The sequence below is a fragment of the Musa acuminata genome, chromosome BXJ1-8 (genome assembly GCF_036884655.1).
Source record: "Musa acuminata AAA Group cultivar baxijiao chromosome BXJ1-8, Cavendish_Baxijiao_AAA, whole genome shotgun sequence".
In the NCBI taxonomy this organism is placed as follows: domain Eukaryota; kingdom Viridiplantae; phylum Streptophyta; class Magnoliopsida; order Zingiberales; family Musaceae; genus Musa; species Musa acuminata.
Window position 1 is genome coordinate 8,684,551 of NC_088334.1, and position 15,296 is coordinate 8,699,846.

Here is a 15,296-nt window from a genome sequence, read left to right on the forward strand (position 1 = left end):
AATGAAAAGAAGAAAAATGAGAAAGAGACCAATACAATTGCTGCTGAATGTGATATCATTATTGTTTGTGATGACGGTTGTGTCAGTCTTGCAGCTTAGGACAATAACTAGGTAATTGACTCTAGTGCTTCATTTCATGTTATTTCTCATGGTGATTTCTTCGCATCTTACACGACTGGTGATTTTGGTAATGTTAGAATGAAAAATAATGGTACATCTAAGATTATGGGTATTGAAGATATTTGCTTAGAGACCAGTATTGAAAGCAAATTAATACTCAAAGATGTAAGACATGTTCCAAATATTCGTCTTAACTTAATATCTACTGGCAGACTTGATGATGAGGGCTTTGCACATTATTTTGGTGAAAGCAAATGGAAACTCACTAAAGGTTTTCTAATTGTGGCAAGAGGAAAGAAGCTTAACTTTTTTTATGTCATGGAAGTTAAGCTACACAAAGGAGAGACTAATACAATTCAGAAGGGTGAAAGTATAGATCTTTAGCACAAGAGGCTTGGTCATATCAACGAGAAGGAACTTCAAATTCTTGTTAGAAAGAAGTTCTTACAAGAGTTGCAATGTACATCTCTTAAATCTTGTGATCATTGCTTAGTTGGAAAAACACATAAAGTTGCCTTTTATACATATTCATCATCTAGAAAATCAGATGTTATTGGTTTGATTCATACTGATGTTTGTACTATGCAAACTAAAACTGTTGGAGGTGTTCTTTAATTTATTAATTTTATTGATGATCATTATAGAAAAGTCTGGGCTTTTGCTTTGAAATCTAAAGATCAGGTACTCGATATTTTCAAAGAGTTTCATATTAGTGTTGAAAGAGAAATTGGCAAAAAGCTAAAGTGTATTCGATCAGATAATGGTGACGAGTACAGGGGTCATTTTGAGAATTATTATAGGTTCCATGGTATCAGGCTGGAGAAAACGGTTCTTAAAACTCCTTAGCAGAACGGTATGACAAAAAGGATGAACAAAATCATTGAAGAAATGATTAGGTGTATGGTTTCCCATGCCAAGTTACCTAAGTCATTTTGGGGGGAGGCTGTGAGAACTACAGTTGACCTGATAAATCTTTCTCCATTAGTTCTTCTGAAAGGTAATATTCCAGAGAGAGTATGGAAAGGAAAAGATATATCTTATAATCACTTGAGAGTCTTTGAGTGTAAAATATTTGTTCATATTCCTAAAGATGAGAGGTCAAAGCTTGATAATAAGCCAAAAGTATGTATCTTCTTGGGATATGATCATAAAGAGTTTAGGTACAGATTATGGGATCCAGTGAACAAGAAGATTATTAGAAAAAGAGATGTTGTGCTTCTTGAAAATGAGTTGTTTGATGATGGTGATAATATTGAGAAGCCAAAAACTTCTATTTATGTTCCTTCACCTGTAGTTCATGATGATCATGTGGGAGATGAACAAGAAGATTATGATGAGAATGTCAATGATGAAACTCCTACAGTTGATGATGTTGAACCAACTGAACAAACACCTCCACCACTAGTTGAGATTCAATTGAGAAGATCTATAGGAGAGCGACAACTATCTACCAGATATCCTCCATATGAGTATGTTATGCTTACTGACGGGGGAGAGCCAGAAACTTACCAAGAAGTTATTCTACATGAGCATAAGAATGAGTGGGTTAAAGCCATGTAAGAAAAGATAAAATCCTTGCTTGAGAACCACACCTATGACTTGGTAAAGTTACCTAAAGAGAAGAAATCTCTTAAGAATAAATGAGCTTACAAATTGAAGACTGAAAATAATAGCTCACAACGATACAAGGCATGACTAGTTGTGAAAGGATTCAGTTAGAAGAAATATATTGACTTTGAATAAATATTTTATCTAGTTGTGAAAATATCCTCTATTCGAGTTGTTCTAGGTTTGACTACCCGCTTGAATTTAGAAGTTAAGCAACTTGATGTGAAAATAGTATTTCTTCATGGGGACTTAGAGGAAGAAATTTACATGGAGCAACCAAAAGGTTTCAAAGTCAAGGGAAAAGAAAATCTGATGTGTAAGCTTAGAAAAAGCTTATATGGACTCAAACAGGCACCTAGAGAGTGGTACAAGAAGTTTGATGTCTTTATGATGAGTCAAGGGTATAATAGAACCACATCTGATTATTGTGTAGTTATAAAGAAATTTTCAGATGATGATTTCATTATTCTCTTGCTATATGTTGATGATATGCTGCTTGTTGGCCATGATGCTGGTAAAATTGAAAAACTTAAAAGAGAACTAAGTAAGTCTTTTGCCATGAAAGACTTGGGATCGGTGAAATAAATACTTGGCATGAAGAATCTTTGTGATAGGAAGAAAAGGAAGATTTGACTATCTCCGGAGACTTACATTGAAAAGGTTCTTGAAAGATTCAACATGAGTAAAGCCAAAGCAGTTGGTTTTCCACTTGCAGGTCATTTCAAGCTTAGTTCGAAATAATGTCCTACAAGTGAGAAAGAAAAAAAAAATATCCAAAGTGCATTACTCATCTACAGTAGGCAGTTTGATGTATGTTATGATTTATACTAGGCTAGATATAGCTCATGCAATTGGAGTTGTTAGCCAATTTTTCTCTAATCCTAGTAAGGAACATTGGGTAGAAGTGAAATAGATATTAAGATATCTAAGAGGTACTTCTAAGTTGTTTTTATGTTTTGGCAGTGATGAACCTGTGTTAAAAGGGTACACAGATGCAGACATGGGAGGTGATACTGATTTCAGGAAGTCCATTTCGGGGTTCTTGATGACATTTGCAGGGGGAGCAGTCTCTTGACAATCAAAGTTACAGAATTGTGTTGCTCTATCAACCACAGAAGCAGAATACATAGCAATTACTGAAGCTTGCAAGGAAACTTTATGGATGAAAAAGTTCTACATGAATTGAGCTTAAACAGGAAAGATATACTATTTACTATGATAGTCAGAGCGCCATTCACCTCTCCAAGAATTCAACATACCATTCTAGATCCAAGCATATTGATGTGAGATATCACTGGATTCGTGATGTACTTGAGATGAAAGAATTACAATTGGAAAAGGTATATACCAATGAGAATGGATTAGATATGTTGACAAAGTCTTTGCCTAAGGAGAAGCTTGAAGCATGTAGGCGAAAAGAGGGCTTAGTACAGCCCACCATATGAGCTGGACCCAACACTTCTTGTGATCCTGATTTTATTACCTCTCTTTCGTACTTTGCGGCATCCTCATCCTCTAGCTCTTACTTCTCCACCTTCGAGTCCATGATAACACCTCGAGCGAAGAAGCCGGTAGATCTTCGATGAGCGACCGTGAAGCGATGACGTAGGGTGGTTGAGGAGAGGGTGGAGATTGTCCTGCTAGGTTAGAGTCTAAGGATTGGGTTACAAATCGGATGGTAGTGCGTGGAGATCTTCGACGAACGATCGTGAAGCAATGATGTCGGGTGGTTGAGAAGAGGGTGGAGGCAGTCTTGCTAGGTTGGAGTCGGAGGATGGGGTTGCAGAGCTGATGGTGGTGCATGGAAGTAGTGGTCCGCATGGTCGGCTCGCATTAAGAAATGACTGTAGCCCTGCCACTACGGGTGGCCCTCGCGGTTGCATTGTGGTTCGTCATCAAGCTTCAGGAGTAGGATGCGATAAAAATAAGGGGCAGTTGGGCGACGTTGTGACGACTGAAGGTGTCCTTCAAAGTGCTTGCGAGGCTAATCACTATCGTCGCATCATGAGTCGCTCGGGTTGTTAAGCATGAAGCCCGAGTTGTTAACATAGTTGTTGAGTGGTATCAACGCTAATGCAGAGTGTTAGTATCTGCGTCGTTCTTTTCCTCCTCTTCTTTTACCTTAACTCTCGTCGTCACTCTCCCTCGTCTACAACACTCATGACCTCTAACGACATTGTCGTCCGTCATTATCAAAAATATAATTGGAATGTTAAAATTATATTTTTGTCTATTGTTTTTTGCGCTTCCGTTTAGAGAAAATAGAGTTGGATGTTTTACCTTCCTAACTTCAATATAAATTTTTTAAGTATTGAAGAGGTCTAACTAGTAATTAGCCTAATATATAAATATGTGAAAAATAAAAGTTAGCAGAAATATCAACCCTGCAGTTGTAAATATGTGAAAAATAAAAGTTAGCAGAAAGATCAGCCTTGCAGTTGGGAGATCCTGTGTCGTAATTGCAACAACAATGGCTGATCTATAGTTTAAAATACATGTCCTGTTAGACCTCCTAATACGGATTTTAATCATTTTATGAATCTTAATGATGATAAGAGATCATATATAGTCGATTTTAAATAGTTAAAATTTATGATTTTATTATTATTATATATTTATGCAATTAAGATACAACGTGTGAAGTGCGTTTAAGGTGAGGTTGGGCTTTATTTATTTATTTATTTATTTTTAAATGGGAAACGACCAAAAGTGTTGTATTGCTTTTCCATCACGGTGTTTACTTGAATTGTACTGTTTTTGGCTATGAGAGTCCAGATTGACCCGTTACTTTTCCATCACTAACGACTCCGGAGCAACAGCGCAGGGTCGTTCAGGAGAGGAGAGGGTGAAGGTTGTCCTGTTAGATTGAAATCGGAGGATGAGGTTGCAGAACGGATGATGGTACGTGAAAGTAATGGTCTACATGGTTGGCCAGTGTCGAGAAACGATTGACTCTGTCACTACGAGTGGTCGTCACGGTCTCGACGATATTATCATATATCATAATCGAAAATATAATTAAAATATTAAAATTATATTTATCAAGAAATGATCGATTCTATCATTATGAGTGGTAGTCATGGTCTCAACGACGTTGTTATCTATCGTAATCGAAAACATAATTAAAATATTAAAATTATATTTATCAAGAAATGCTTGACTATGTAACTATGAGTGGTCGTCACGGTCTCAACGACATTGTTATCTATCGTAATCGAAAACATAATTAAAATATTAAAATTATATTATCAAGAAATGATTGATTCTGTCATTATGAGTGGCTATCACGGTCTCAACGATATTGTCATCTGTCATAATCGAAAATATAATTAAAATATTAAAATTATATTTATCAAGAAATGATTGACTCTGCCATTATGAGTGGTCGTCACGGTCTCAACGATGTTATCATCTGTCATAATTGAAAACATAATTAAAATATTAATATTATATTTATCAAAAAACGATTGACTCTAGTGATTGTCACGACCTAAACGACGTTGTCATCTATCATAATAAAAAAACATAATTAAAATATTAAAATTATATTTTTATCTATTATTTTTATATTTTTATTGATAAAATCAATAATATTAGAGGAAATGAAGTTGATTATTATATTTATCAAGAAATGATTGACTCTGTCACTATGAATGATTGTCACGACCTAAATGACGTTGTCATCTATCATAATAAAAAACATAATTAAAATATTAAAATTATATTTTTATCTATTATTTTTATATTTTTATTGATAAAACCAATAATATTAGAGGAAATGAAGTTGATTGTTTTTCTTTCATAACTATAAAAATTTAAATATAAATTTTTTAAATTTAAAAATTAAAATATTAAAGAATTCTAACTATTAACATGTAATTAGCTTAATACTATATAAACATGAGAAAACAAAAGTTGGCAGAAAGATCAACCATGCACTCGGGAGATCTTTCGCTCTATGTTGTCCAACAATAATGACTGAAAATACTACATCTGCTAAGTTCATTTATGGTCTTGATATGTGTTCGTAAAATGACATCGTTAATATCGATCTTAAGGAAAAAAAATAAAGGATTTTATTATGTCACTGACGACCATATAAAATTATGAGTGGCCTCTTAATTTGGATCTCATGGTAAGAGACATATATAGTCGATATTAAATAGTTAAAATTTATGATATTATTATTATTATTATTATAAATCTAAGCAATTAAGATACAACGTGTGAAGTGCGTTTAAGGTGAGGTTGGGCTTTATTTATTTATTTATTTATTTTTAAATGGGAAACGACCAAAAGTGTTGTATTGCTTTTCCATCACGGTGTTTACTTGGAACGACTGTACTGTTTTTGGGCTATGAGAGTCCACATTGTTACGTTACTTTTCCATCACGGTGTTTACTACACTGTTTTTTTTGTTTGGCTACGACTTATATGTACAGATTGAGACATTGGTTTTCCATCACGTATAGGAAAATATTCTACCCAAAAATTTCTCATCTACGTGGCTCCCTCCCCAACCCAAGGAAGCGATGCATCTGATGTCATACGTGAGAACCCATTGCAAAGGTTCGAGGGAAAGGACTTTTCCTTCGTTTATTTCTCCCCACTTGCATCAATCTTGACTTCTTCAGCATGCACCGTATCATACATACTCCATCAACAGCCACTTAATTCAAACACCACACTCTCCCCGGCTTGCACGAAATGGCCATGAGTGCTATAAAGACAGCTCCATCTCCCAAGCCATGCCCCCCACAAACCTCCCTTCTTCCCCGGTCGCCCCTTACTCCTCCTCCTCTGTTGGGTCCATATGGATCCCTCTCCTGTGCTCCTTTTTGCTGTCTTAGCTTCGCTGCTGCTGCTGCTGCCTCCGTTCCCTTCTCTGAGTGCAGACTCCTCTTCCTCCTCGGGCGATGTTGTGGACCGAGAGGCTTTGCTATCGCTAAAAGCTTCCATGAAAAGCGATCCCTCCGGGACTCTTGTTTCATGGAACGAAAGCTCCGACCTGTGCCAGTGGCGCAGAGTCGTCTGCAACAACCGAAGCAGAGTCTCGACTCTGGATCTACAGGGTCTCGGACTGACAGGTTCCGTCGGTCCTTACCTCGGCAATCTCTCCTACCTCCGGTTTCTCTACCTGCAAGACAACCAGTTATCCGGCGAGCTCCCTCACCAGCTCGGTGGCCTTCTTCACCTGGAGGTCCTGAACGCGAGCTCCAACCTCATCGGCGGCGCGATTCCGGCAAATCTTAGTAGGTGTTCCAATCTCACCACCCTTGATCTGTCCCAGAATGCAATCTCGAGAAGCATTCCGTCCGATCTCGGACTGCTCTCCAAGCTCCAAATCCTGAAACTAGGCAAGAACCAGCTCACCGGAACCATTCCGTCAGCCATCGGGAACTTGTCTTCTCTCACCACATTGAATCTAGGAACCAATTCTCTTGGCGGACCAATTCCAGGTGACTTAGGCCGCCTCCATGCTCTGAAAGTTCTGCAGATCGCCATCAACGATCTCGCCGGTCAGGTTCCTCCGACGCTGTACAACCTATCCTCGCTCGTTTTCTTAGACTTTGCTTCCAACGACCTGTTCGGTGAAATACCCGGTGATGTCGGATATCGACTCCCCAACCTCGTCGACTTCCACTTCTGCTTCAACCGGTTCACCGGCCTAATTCCACCATCGCTACACAACGTCACCAGCATCCAAAGCCTTCGCTTCTCTCACAACTTCCTTCACGGTCCGATTCCTCCCGGGCTGGGCAATCTCCGTAATCTGGTCATGTACAACATCGGCTTCAACCAGATCGTTTCCTCCGGCGCCGATGGGCTCGAGTTCATCACCTCCCTCACAAATAGTACCCGACTTGAGCATCTTGCCATCGATGAAAACCTCTTGGAGGGCGTGATCCCGGAATCGGTCGGCAATCTGTCAGGTCGTCTCTATAAGTTCTACTTGGGTGCGAACAAGATATTTGGTAGCATTCCAGCTTCCATAGGCCAGCTTTCTAGCCTCGCTTTGCTGAACATGAGCCACAACTCCATCTCCGGAGGAATCCCGCCTGAGGTTGGCCAGCTCAGGCAGCTCAAGATGCTGGGTTTGGCCGACAACAGGCTGTCGGGAGAAATTCCGGCAGCTATCGGAAACCTCACCATGCTTACCGTGCTCCAACTGTGTGGGAATCAGTTGGAGGGAAGCATTCCGTCCACCCTCGGCCAGCTGCAGCAGTTGCAGTCCGTAGATGCCTCCAGCAACAAGCTTGAAGGTAGCATACCCAGGGAGCTCTTCACCCTCTCAACCCTCACCTCTCTCCTGAATCTATCCAAGAACTCTCTCTCAGGGCCACTGCCCGAGGAGATCTCTGAGCTTGTAAACGTCGTTGCCATCGACCTCTCCGGCAATATGTTGTCCGGAAACATCACGCCCTCGATCGGAAACTGCAGGAGCTTGCAGATTTTGTCCATGTCAAACAACTCTTTCTCTGGACCAATTCCTGATGCTATAGGAGACCTGAAAGGCTTACGGAGCATCGACCTCTCCCTCAACCAGCTTTCTGGGCCGATACCAGAGAGTCTAGGAGAACTCGAAGGACTCGAATTCTTGAATCTTTCTTACAACCATCTCGAAGGAGTTGTTCCCTCCGACGGTGTCTTCAGAAACCTTTCCGCTGTCCATCTCGAAGGAAACAGTAAGCTTTGCAGGTCATCGGCATGCACGAACACCAGAAACCGTTCCAAACTGCCTCTTTTCTCCATTGTCATCGTGACTGCATTTATAGTGTTTCTCATGGCGAGCACCATATGCGTCTTCTTTGTCAAAACAAGAACGAGGGCCGCGAAGATCTCCACCATGACGGACTCAACGAGAGGGCAGCACCCGCTAATTTCTTATGAGGAGCTCCACCGAGCTACTGAGAGTTTTCATCCAAGAAATCTCGTCGGCACCGGTAGCTTTGGCTCCGTGTATAAAGGAGTACTGAGAGATGGAATGCAGGTGGCAGTGAAGGTACTGAATCTGGCGGCAGGCGGCGTTCTGAAGAGCTTCGTAGCCGAATGCGACGCTCTGAGGAATGCCAGGCACAGGAACCTGGTGAAGCTCATAACTGTCTGCCTGAGCTTGGATCCCAGAAACGACGAGTTCCGAGCGCTGGTGTACGAGTTCATGGGAAATGGAAGTTTGGAGGAATGGATCAGAGGTAAGAGGAGGCATGAGGACGGCAGTGGGCTTAGTCTCGTGGAAAGATTGGACGCTGCCATCGATGTGGCGAGCGCTCTGGATTACTTGCACAACGACTGCGAAGTCCCGGTGGTGCACTGCGACCTTAAGCCAAGCAATGTGGTGCTGGATGCGGACATGACCGCAAAGGTGGGAGACTTCGGACTGGCCAAAGTGCTAGTAGACATGGAATCGACTACCACTCATGGGCTCAGGGGATCAATCGGATACATTCCACCAGGTGCTCTCTCTCTCTCTCTCTCTCTCTCTCTCTCTCTCTCTCTCTCTCTTCTGTAAGATGCATCATTTGCGAGCTTCCTTTACCTAAAACTATGAACAGAGTATGGATTTGGTGGAAAACCTTCAGCGAAAGGCGACGTCTATAGCTACGGGGTGATGCTCCTGGAACTGATCACGGGGAAGAGCCCCACGGACGAATGTTTTGCAGGTGATCTGAACCTGGAGAGATGGGTCAGAGCCGCATTCCCTGATGATCTGACTCGAGTCTTAGATGCCGAGCTCACGAAAGCTTCCATCTGCCATGGAGGCCGGCGGATAAGCCCGGAGAAGCAGGATGAGTGCTTGGTTTCAGTGACCAGTGTTGGATTATCCTGTGCTAAAGAATCGCCCGATGCACGTCTCACCATTCGTGAGGCTCTTTCCCAGTTGAAGGGCATCAGAGATGGTCTTCTGAAGCTTGAACTTGCTATTACGATATAGATAGTAAGCTGCAGCACGTAGATGACACTCATGTAGCAACATGGAAACATCTATTATGTTACAGATCTAGTGACTCCTATCACATAAATCTTGTAAACGATGTAGTAGTCGTCCTTTTAGACTCGTTCATATCAATTCAGCTGTAACAGAGCATCACGACAAAGATTAAGAAGATTGCAATCTGCTAAAATATTTCAACGTTCATATACTCCACTAACTGCACGCATGCATGCCTAAGACAACCGAGAAATCGGAACTGAAACTTCAGAATCATAGGATTAGGAATCAGAATTGCTACGGTGATCGCCTGTCTTTATGCAGCAGCCGTCGCCATTGTCGGCGCTTGGGCTCTGTGTTTACTCAGAGAGTGTTTCTGTGACCTTTCCGACGTTTGCTGTCGCTTGGTGCAGCTACCGCAAGCCGCTCAATCCTCCCTCTTAGCATCAAAAGCAGCTCGTCCAGCTTATTTACCAGCTCGCTCGACTCCTCTTCTTGGCACTCATCCAGTACGGCACACCATGAACTGTAAGTAGGAGCAAGTGGGTTCTCTTGCTTCCGGCAATCTCGAAGCCCGACGCCGACCATTTCCTTGATCTTCTTGGCTTTCCGGGCCTCGTCGAAGCGCCTTATGACGCTCCTCACCGTCGATGGATTCTCCGGCCATGCGTTGGGCCGATCGTCCTCGGGACCGTAAGATATGATGCACAGGTCGACGCCGCAGTAGACTGCAAGCTCGTCGGCCTTCTTCTGCAGTGACTGGTGGCGTGCTCTTATTATTGCTGTTTCCGAAGCCATCTTCGTGAAGAGAATCCTACCGCATATGCGTTTAAGATCTTCAACACAAAGTCAAAGTTCTAAAGGAGACCGATTTATTAAGGGTTTAGGGTTTAAGATCTCATTTCATACATTCAAAGATATAGTAGTAATATTTTGAGATTATATTTATGCATGTTAGCAAGAAGATTATGTATATTTTTGTGTGCCATTTTTCTAGCGTCAATAAAACCTTATCCACAGAAGATAGGTATGTGGTTTGTGTGGTTTGAGGCTCGGGGCTTTGCGGCCACAAACGGGTACACATAGGAGAAGGAAAGAGCATGAAGTCCTAAGAGAGCGAGTCACAGGAGAGACTGGCTGGCCATGGCTACCACCGCAACCTTTCTTGCTCCAACTGGTTTCTCCATCCATGGCTGGTCGGCAAAGAGGAAGGTGGGAAGAGGGAGGAAGCCATGCTCCATCAAGTCCCAGCAGCAGCAGCAGCAGCTGGAAAAGGAGCAGGATCAGCAACCAACACAAAGCCAAACAAGCATTCCACCGCAGCAGCAGGAGAAGGCGAGGGTGCAGCAGCAGCCGTCGCCACAGCCGATGGCGAAGAGCAAGAACATGAGCAGAGAATACGGAGGGCAGTGGCTGAGCTGCTGCACCCGCCATGTGAGGATCTATGCCGCCTACATCGATCCCGTAACCCACGCCTTCGACCAGACCCAGATGGACAAGCTCACCCTCATTCTCGACCCCACCGACGAGTTCGTGTGGACGCCCGATGCCTGTCAAATGGTGTATGCCTGCTTCCAAGAACTCGTCGATCACTACGAGGTATCATCGCCCGCCTGTGACTTCAATTCTAGGCAGCTAAACACGCACGACTCGCACAAAAGAAGATGACGAAGTCGACTCTTTGTTCTTGAAAGGGGGCACCTCTCTCGGAGTACACGCTTCGGTTGATTGGTTCGGACGTCGAGCACTACATCCGCAAGCTGCTGTACGATGGTGAGATCAAGTACAACATGAATTCCAGGGTGCTCAACTTCAGCATGGGGAAGCCCCGCGTTAAGTTCAACAGCAGCCAAATCCAGAATGTATGACCTACAATTTGATCGTGAATAGTGCCATGAAAATTTTCAGATAAAGCATGTCAGTCTGTGATTTATAGTCAACGGAGACAATACGAGGAAACAAGCGTACCTTATTTCATGCTTTACAAGCATTACATCTTTGCATCAGAACAAATACATACATATATAGAGCAAAGCTCACGACGAGTCGCCGTGTACGTTCACCGCTTTGCATGTGCTCGTCACGTGCCGAAGCTCCGGCTGTCAGTCTCTGCTGTTTCTTTTCCCTCTCCATATAAGAGGGAGGGTTTCCGCACCTCGACTCTCCGTGCGTGTCGGAGGAAGGAGATGCTTCCGACGACCGACGTCCATCGACCGCCCTGTCGATAAGACATCGCCGCCTGCCGCGGTCCCGATTCGGATCTCCGTCTTTCTTTGTCCCGATTCAAGGAAACCCTGATTCTCTTCCTTCGGTTTCGCCCAATCCATTGGATCCGAGGAAGGGGATCGACCCGCCAAGGCGACGTCGCCTCCTCCGCTCCAGTCCTAACCCGCGTCTCTCTGCGTCTTTCTTTTGTACCGATCCAAGAACCCCCCGACCCTCCTCCTTCGAGTTCGACGAAGCCCTAAGTCTTCTCATCCACGGAACCCAGGGAAGGGGATCCGACCGCCGGCTACTCCCCCTGCCCCATCTACCGCTCCGCTGAACCGACGACGTCTTCCTCTCTTTCTTTTCTTCCCCGATCCAAGAAATGTCTGCCGCCTTAATCGAATAAGGAATGTCTCGTTCCCGCCCGTCGACTCCTCCGACTCCATCGACCAATCCGCCGAGGAGGTGTCGCAACCGCCGCCGCCTCATCCCGCAGCCCGCAGCGGAGTGCCACGGTGGTGGGAGCCCACGATATGAACAACCGGAGTACCTCGGCGGTGGGAACCCACGATACGGGCGACTCCCACCACTTCGGTTCTCCCTTCACCAATGCCACCGCCTCCGGCCCGGACGAGCCTGTCTATGACGACACCGTGGCCTGGGCGTGAAGGCAGTAGCCCCGGACGGTTGCCGGGGAGAGCAGTGGTGCCAAAGAAAGAGGAGAAGGAAGGGTGTTGTATTTTTCTTATGGTGGTAATTTCTTGGTATGTGATCGTAGGTAGGTGTCTTTGTTACCCTCTTTCTTGATGTTTTCTTTAGATTCTTGAGGTTTCGATTGTTCTTTGTTCTAAATGTTGGTCGTTGTTCTAGGGTTTGTGCTCATCAGCTATATCACCTTGCTTGCATCAACCGGGATGAGGCCTTATTTCTTGATGGGGTCGCTGGAACCGTGGTAAGCTTACCTGCATGTTGTCAACTCTTGATTTGTTACAATTACACAATATTGTTTCAATTTGTTATTTAGATTCTTGAGTCGGGAACTTCGCGTATGGATCATTTCACTGTCCAGTTGTCTTTCGCTGGAAAGTGGTAATCCATCCCATTATTCATCAAGATGTTGCTATGCTACATAGAATAGAAGAGAAGCACAAGTCACAAGCAGCATTTCTGCATCATGCTCATTTAGTTATATATTTCTTTTTCTTGTTGCTTTATTCATGTCAAAAGCTGCCCTCCAAATGTTGAGCTTCTTTATTATTGTGTTTTTCCCTGACCTCTGTAAGCTTCTTCCATGGTATATACACAAGAATGACACAAATTGCTGACGTAGACGGTAAAGAATGGAGTAGGAAGATAGATTGTCTTTACAAAACCACTAGGATTTCGAATATTGTAGCTTAATTTAGTATTTATTCTGTGGTTGCCTTGGCCTGGTACAAGCATAACTTATGCTCAATTGGTAAGTGATGTCTGTTTTTCTACAAGTAATAATTTAGATTTAAGATTTGAAATTTTTATTATTTTATCAAACATGAAAATTGGCCAGGAACTTTTGTTTGTATAATCCAATGAATTTGAGTTTATAGTTAGATGTTTCTTTGTCTGCCAGTTTGTCTGATCGTTGATCACAATATAAGATGGACACAAGAAATGAGGTTAGGACCAGTTTTATATAGTTGAGTTTTGTTGTCATAGGTGGAAGAGTTTAATTTTTTTTGGGCTTGAGTTGCCACCGCTTAATATCAGGTGGATCTGAAGTCATTAGATAAGGTTGGTTGTGTGAGGTAAGATCTAATTTTCTTACATTGCATTAAACCAACTGAAACTAAGTTTTGGATTAGTCTAAAAAAACCGAGCAGAGTGATGCTATTTGATGATTTGATTGGGTGCCTAGGATATGTTTTTGAACAATAACCAATGAGACTACAGTTCCAGGAACTGAAGGCCTTTCAAGAACTCAAATATCTAATCTCAGGCTATTTTTGTTGAACTCCATGATGTAACCCGCTAGTATTGCTTAGTCGGCGACTACAGTTCCAGGAACTGAAGGCCTTTCAAGAACTCAAATAATCTAATCTCAAGCTATTTTTGTTGAACTCCATGATGTAACCCACTAGTATTTGCTTAGTCGCTGCTATGGAACCTTTACTTCCAGTTTAACAAATATCATTTGAGGGTAATCGAAGGAGTACAAAATAGCATTTGACATTGATATAATATTATTGGCAAAGATAATCAGGTATGTGGTGATTCACTGATAAAATATATAACACAATTATTAGCATGAAGTTGTCAAATGGCTTAGACGAAGTTAGGTCTTGCTCGAGTATATATTAGGTTTAAATTAGATTTTGTTTGGTATAGGTTCAAGATTTCTATGTATGAGACTTTTGGTAAATTTCTCAGTGGGAATATGATCGCATGAGGTTGAGGTTCTTATATGGGAATTCAACCCTTAGCATGTATCCAACCCATTTGTTGATCGTGATAACATTTTAAATCCAACCCATGTGTAACCTAATATAATCTGCTAGGATATATGACGAGCTATTAACATGATTAACCCATCGAGACATGTTCTGACCTGTGTAAATGCTTTGAACTCGGCATAATTAATTCAATATTGAATGTGATCCATGTAATGCAACATTTAGCCTGATTTTGTTGGTTGGTTGGTTGGTTGGTTCAAGCCAATCATATAAAAGGATGCTAAACCAGAAGCTAGGGCTAGGGCTGGTAATGGGAATGGGCCTTCTTCCAATAGATCCAATCCTCCAAAACCAATGTGATAGTACTTATGTTGATCAATTTGTTTTTGACCAAAACTAGTATAACTTTATTCTGGGGTTGGCCAACTGATCCCACTACCTTCACAGTGAAGTTTAGTATTATTTCTTTTTTGGTGTCAGTGAGTTGTGTAAAGTGCTTGCCTCTCTCCTAATTATCATTAGCAATGTTTACTTGCATTTATAAAGTATAATGTAGTACAAAATACGGTATATGGTATTTGTTTAATCAAAACTGGAGACGACATGTTTAAATTGAAATCTAACGTATGGTTCAGGATCTGCAATCAGCCTCGAGGCTGCGTTGTTGTGGCCACCACCATTAAGAGTTGTTCGACCTCGTTTGTACTACATTATGATGGCCTAGGAAACAGTTGGCTAATCTGATTAGTACGTGAGGTTGTGTCCATTCGTAACTATCTTTGCACTATCATAGAGTGCAATACAGAAGTTGCAGATTTTGAGCACAGCTGAGCAACGCCAGCGTTTGAGTTGGGGAAAGTTGTGGTACTACTTTGAGGAAGCCTGGTGCTGATTCGAAAAAAAAAAAAGGTACCGTGCCTCCCAGTGTTTTTTTACTTGTTGAATGGTGCACAGCAAAAAAGTTCCGAGTGCAGTTGGCCGTCTACTTAAGCAGAAAAAGA

The 15,296-nt window shown here is 42.4% G+C and overlaps 3 protein-coding genes across 4 annotated transcripts; 2 read left to right on the plus strand and 1 right to left on the minus strand.

Annotated features, from left to right (window-relative positions):
* The first annotated feature begins 6,485 nt into the window (after positions 1–6,485).
* LOC135587412 (putative receptor-like protein kinase At3g47110) lies at positions 6,486–9,861 on the plus strand. The gene is made up of 2 exons (XM_065078799.1): positions 6,486–9,182; positions 9,282–9,861. The coding sequence occupies exons 1-2, from the start codon at positions 6,542–6,544 to the stop codon at positions 9,659–9,661; spliced, it is 3,021 nt and encodes a 1,006-aa protein (XP_064934871.1). The 5' UTR covers positions 6,486–6,541; the 3' UTR covers positions 9,662–9,861.
* A 160-nt stretch (positions 9,862–10,021) lies between these two features.
* Positions 10,022–10,456, minus strand: LOC103994242 (agamous-like MADS-box protein AGL82). The gene has a single exon (XM_009414576.2). It carries the CDS (start codon positions 10,454–10,456, stop codon positions 10,022–10,024), a length of 435 nt encoding a protein of 144 aa, XP_009412851.2.
* Positions 10,457–10,739: 283 nt separating this feature from the next.
* On the plus strand, positions 10,740–15,119 carry LOC108953647 (NAD(P)H-quinone oxidoreductase subunit M, chloroplastic-like). 2 transcript variants are annotated; one of them, XM_065078801.1, is made up of 4 exons: positions 10,740–11,257; positions 11,353–11,520; positions 12,737–12,818; positions 14,931–15,119. In XM_065078801.1, exons 1-3 carry the CDS (start codon positions 10,802–10,804, stop codon positions 12,782–12,784), a joined length of 672 nt encoding a protein of 223 aa, XP_064934873.1. In that variant the 5' UTR covers positions 10,740–10,801; the 3' UTR covers positions 12,785–12,818; positions 14,931–15,119. The 2 variants fall into 2 exon arrangements, with proteins under 2 accessions (XP_064934873.1, XP_064934872.1); XM_065078800.1 differs by lacking the exon at positions 14,931–15,119 and having other exon boundaries at positions 12,737–13,084.
* Positions 15,120–15,296: the final 177 nt, after the last annotated feature.

What these genes read in the sequence shown, in the direction of transcription:
- LOC108953647 (XM_065078801.1), top strand. Translation starts at nt 10,802, where the DNA reads ATGGCTACCACCGCAACCTTTCTTGCTCCAACTGGTTTCTCCATCCAT. An exon ending in AACTCGTCGATCACTACGAG is followed by an intron (nt 11,258 to 11,352) that starts GTATCATCGCCC and finishes TGTTCTTGAAAG; the next exon opens with GGGGCACCTCTCTCGGAGTA. An exon ending in ACAGCAGCCAAATCCAGAAT is followed by an intron (nt 11,521 to 12,736) that starts GTATGACCTACA and finishes TCGTTGTTCTAG; the next exon opens with GGTTTGTGCTCATCAGCTAT.
- LOC103994242 (XM_009414576.2), bottom strand. Translation starts at nt 10,456, where the DNA reads ATGGCTTCGGAAACAGCAATAATAAGAGCACGCCACCAGTCACTGCAG.
- LOC135587412 (XM_065078799.1), top strand. Translation starts at nt 6,542, where the DNA reads ATGGATCCCTCTCCTGTGCTCCTTTTTGCTGTCTTAGCTTCGCTGCTG. An exon ending in AATCGGATACATTCCACCAG is followed by an intron (nt 9,183 to 9,281) that starts GTGCTCTCTCTC and finishes AACTATGAACAG; the next exon opens with AGTATGGATTTGGTGGAAAA.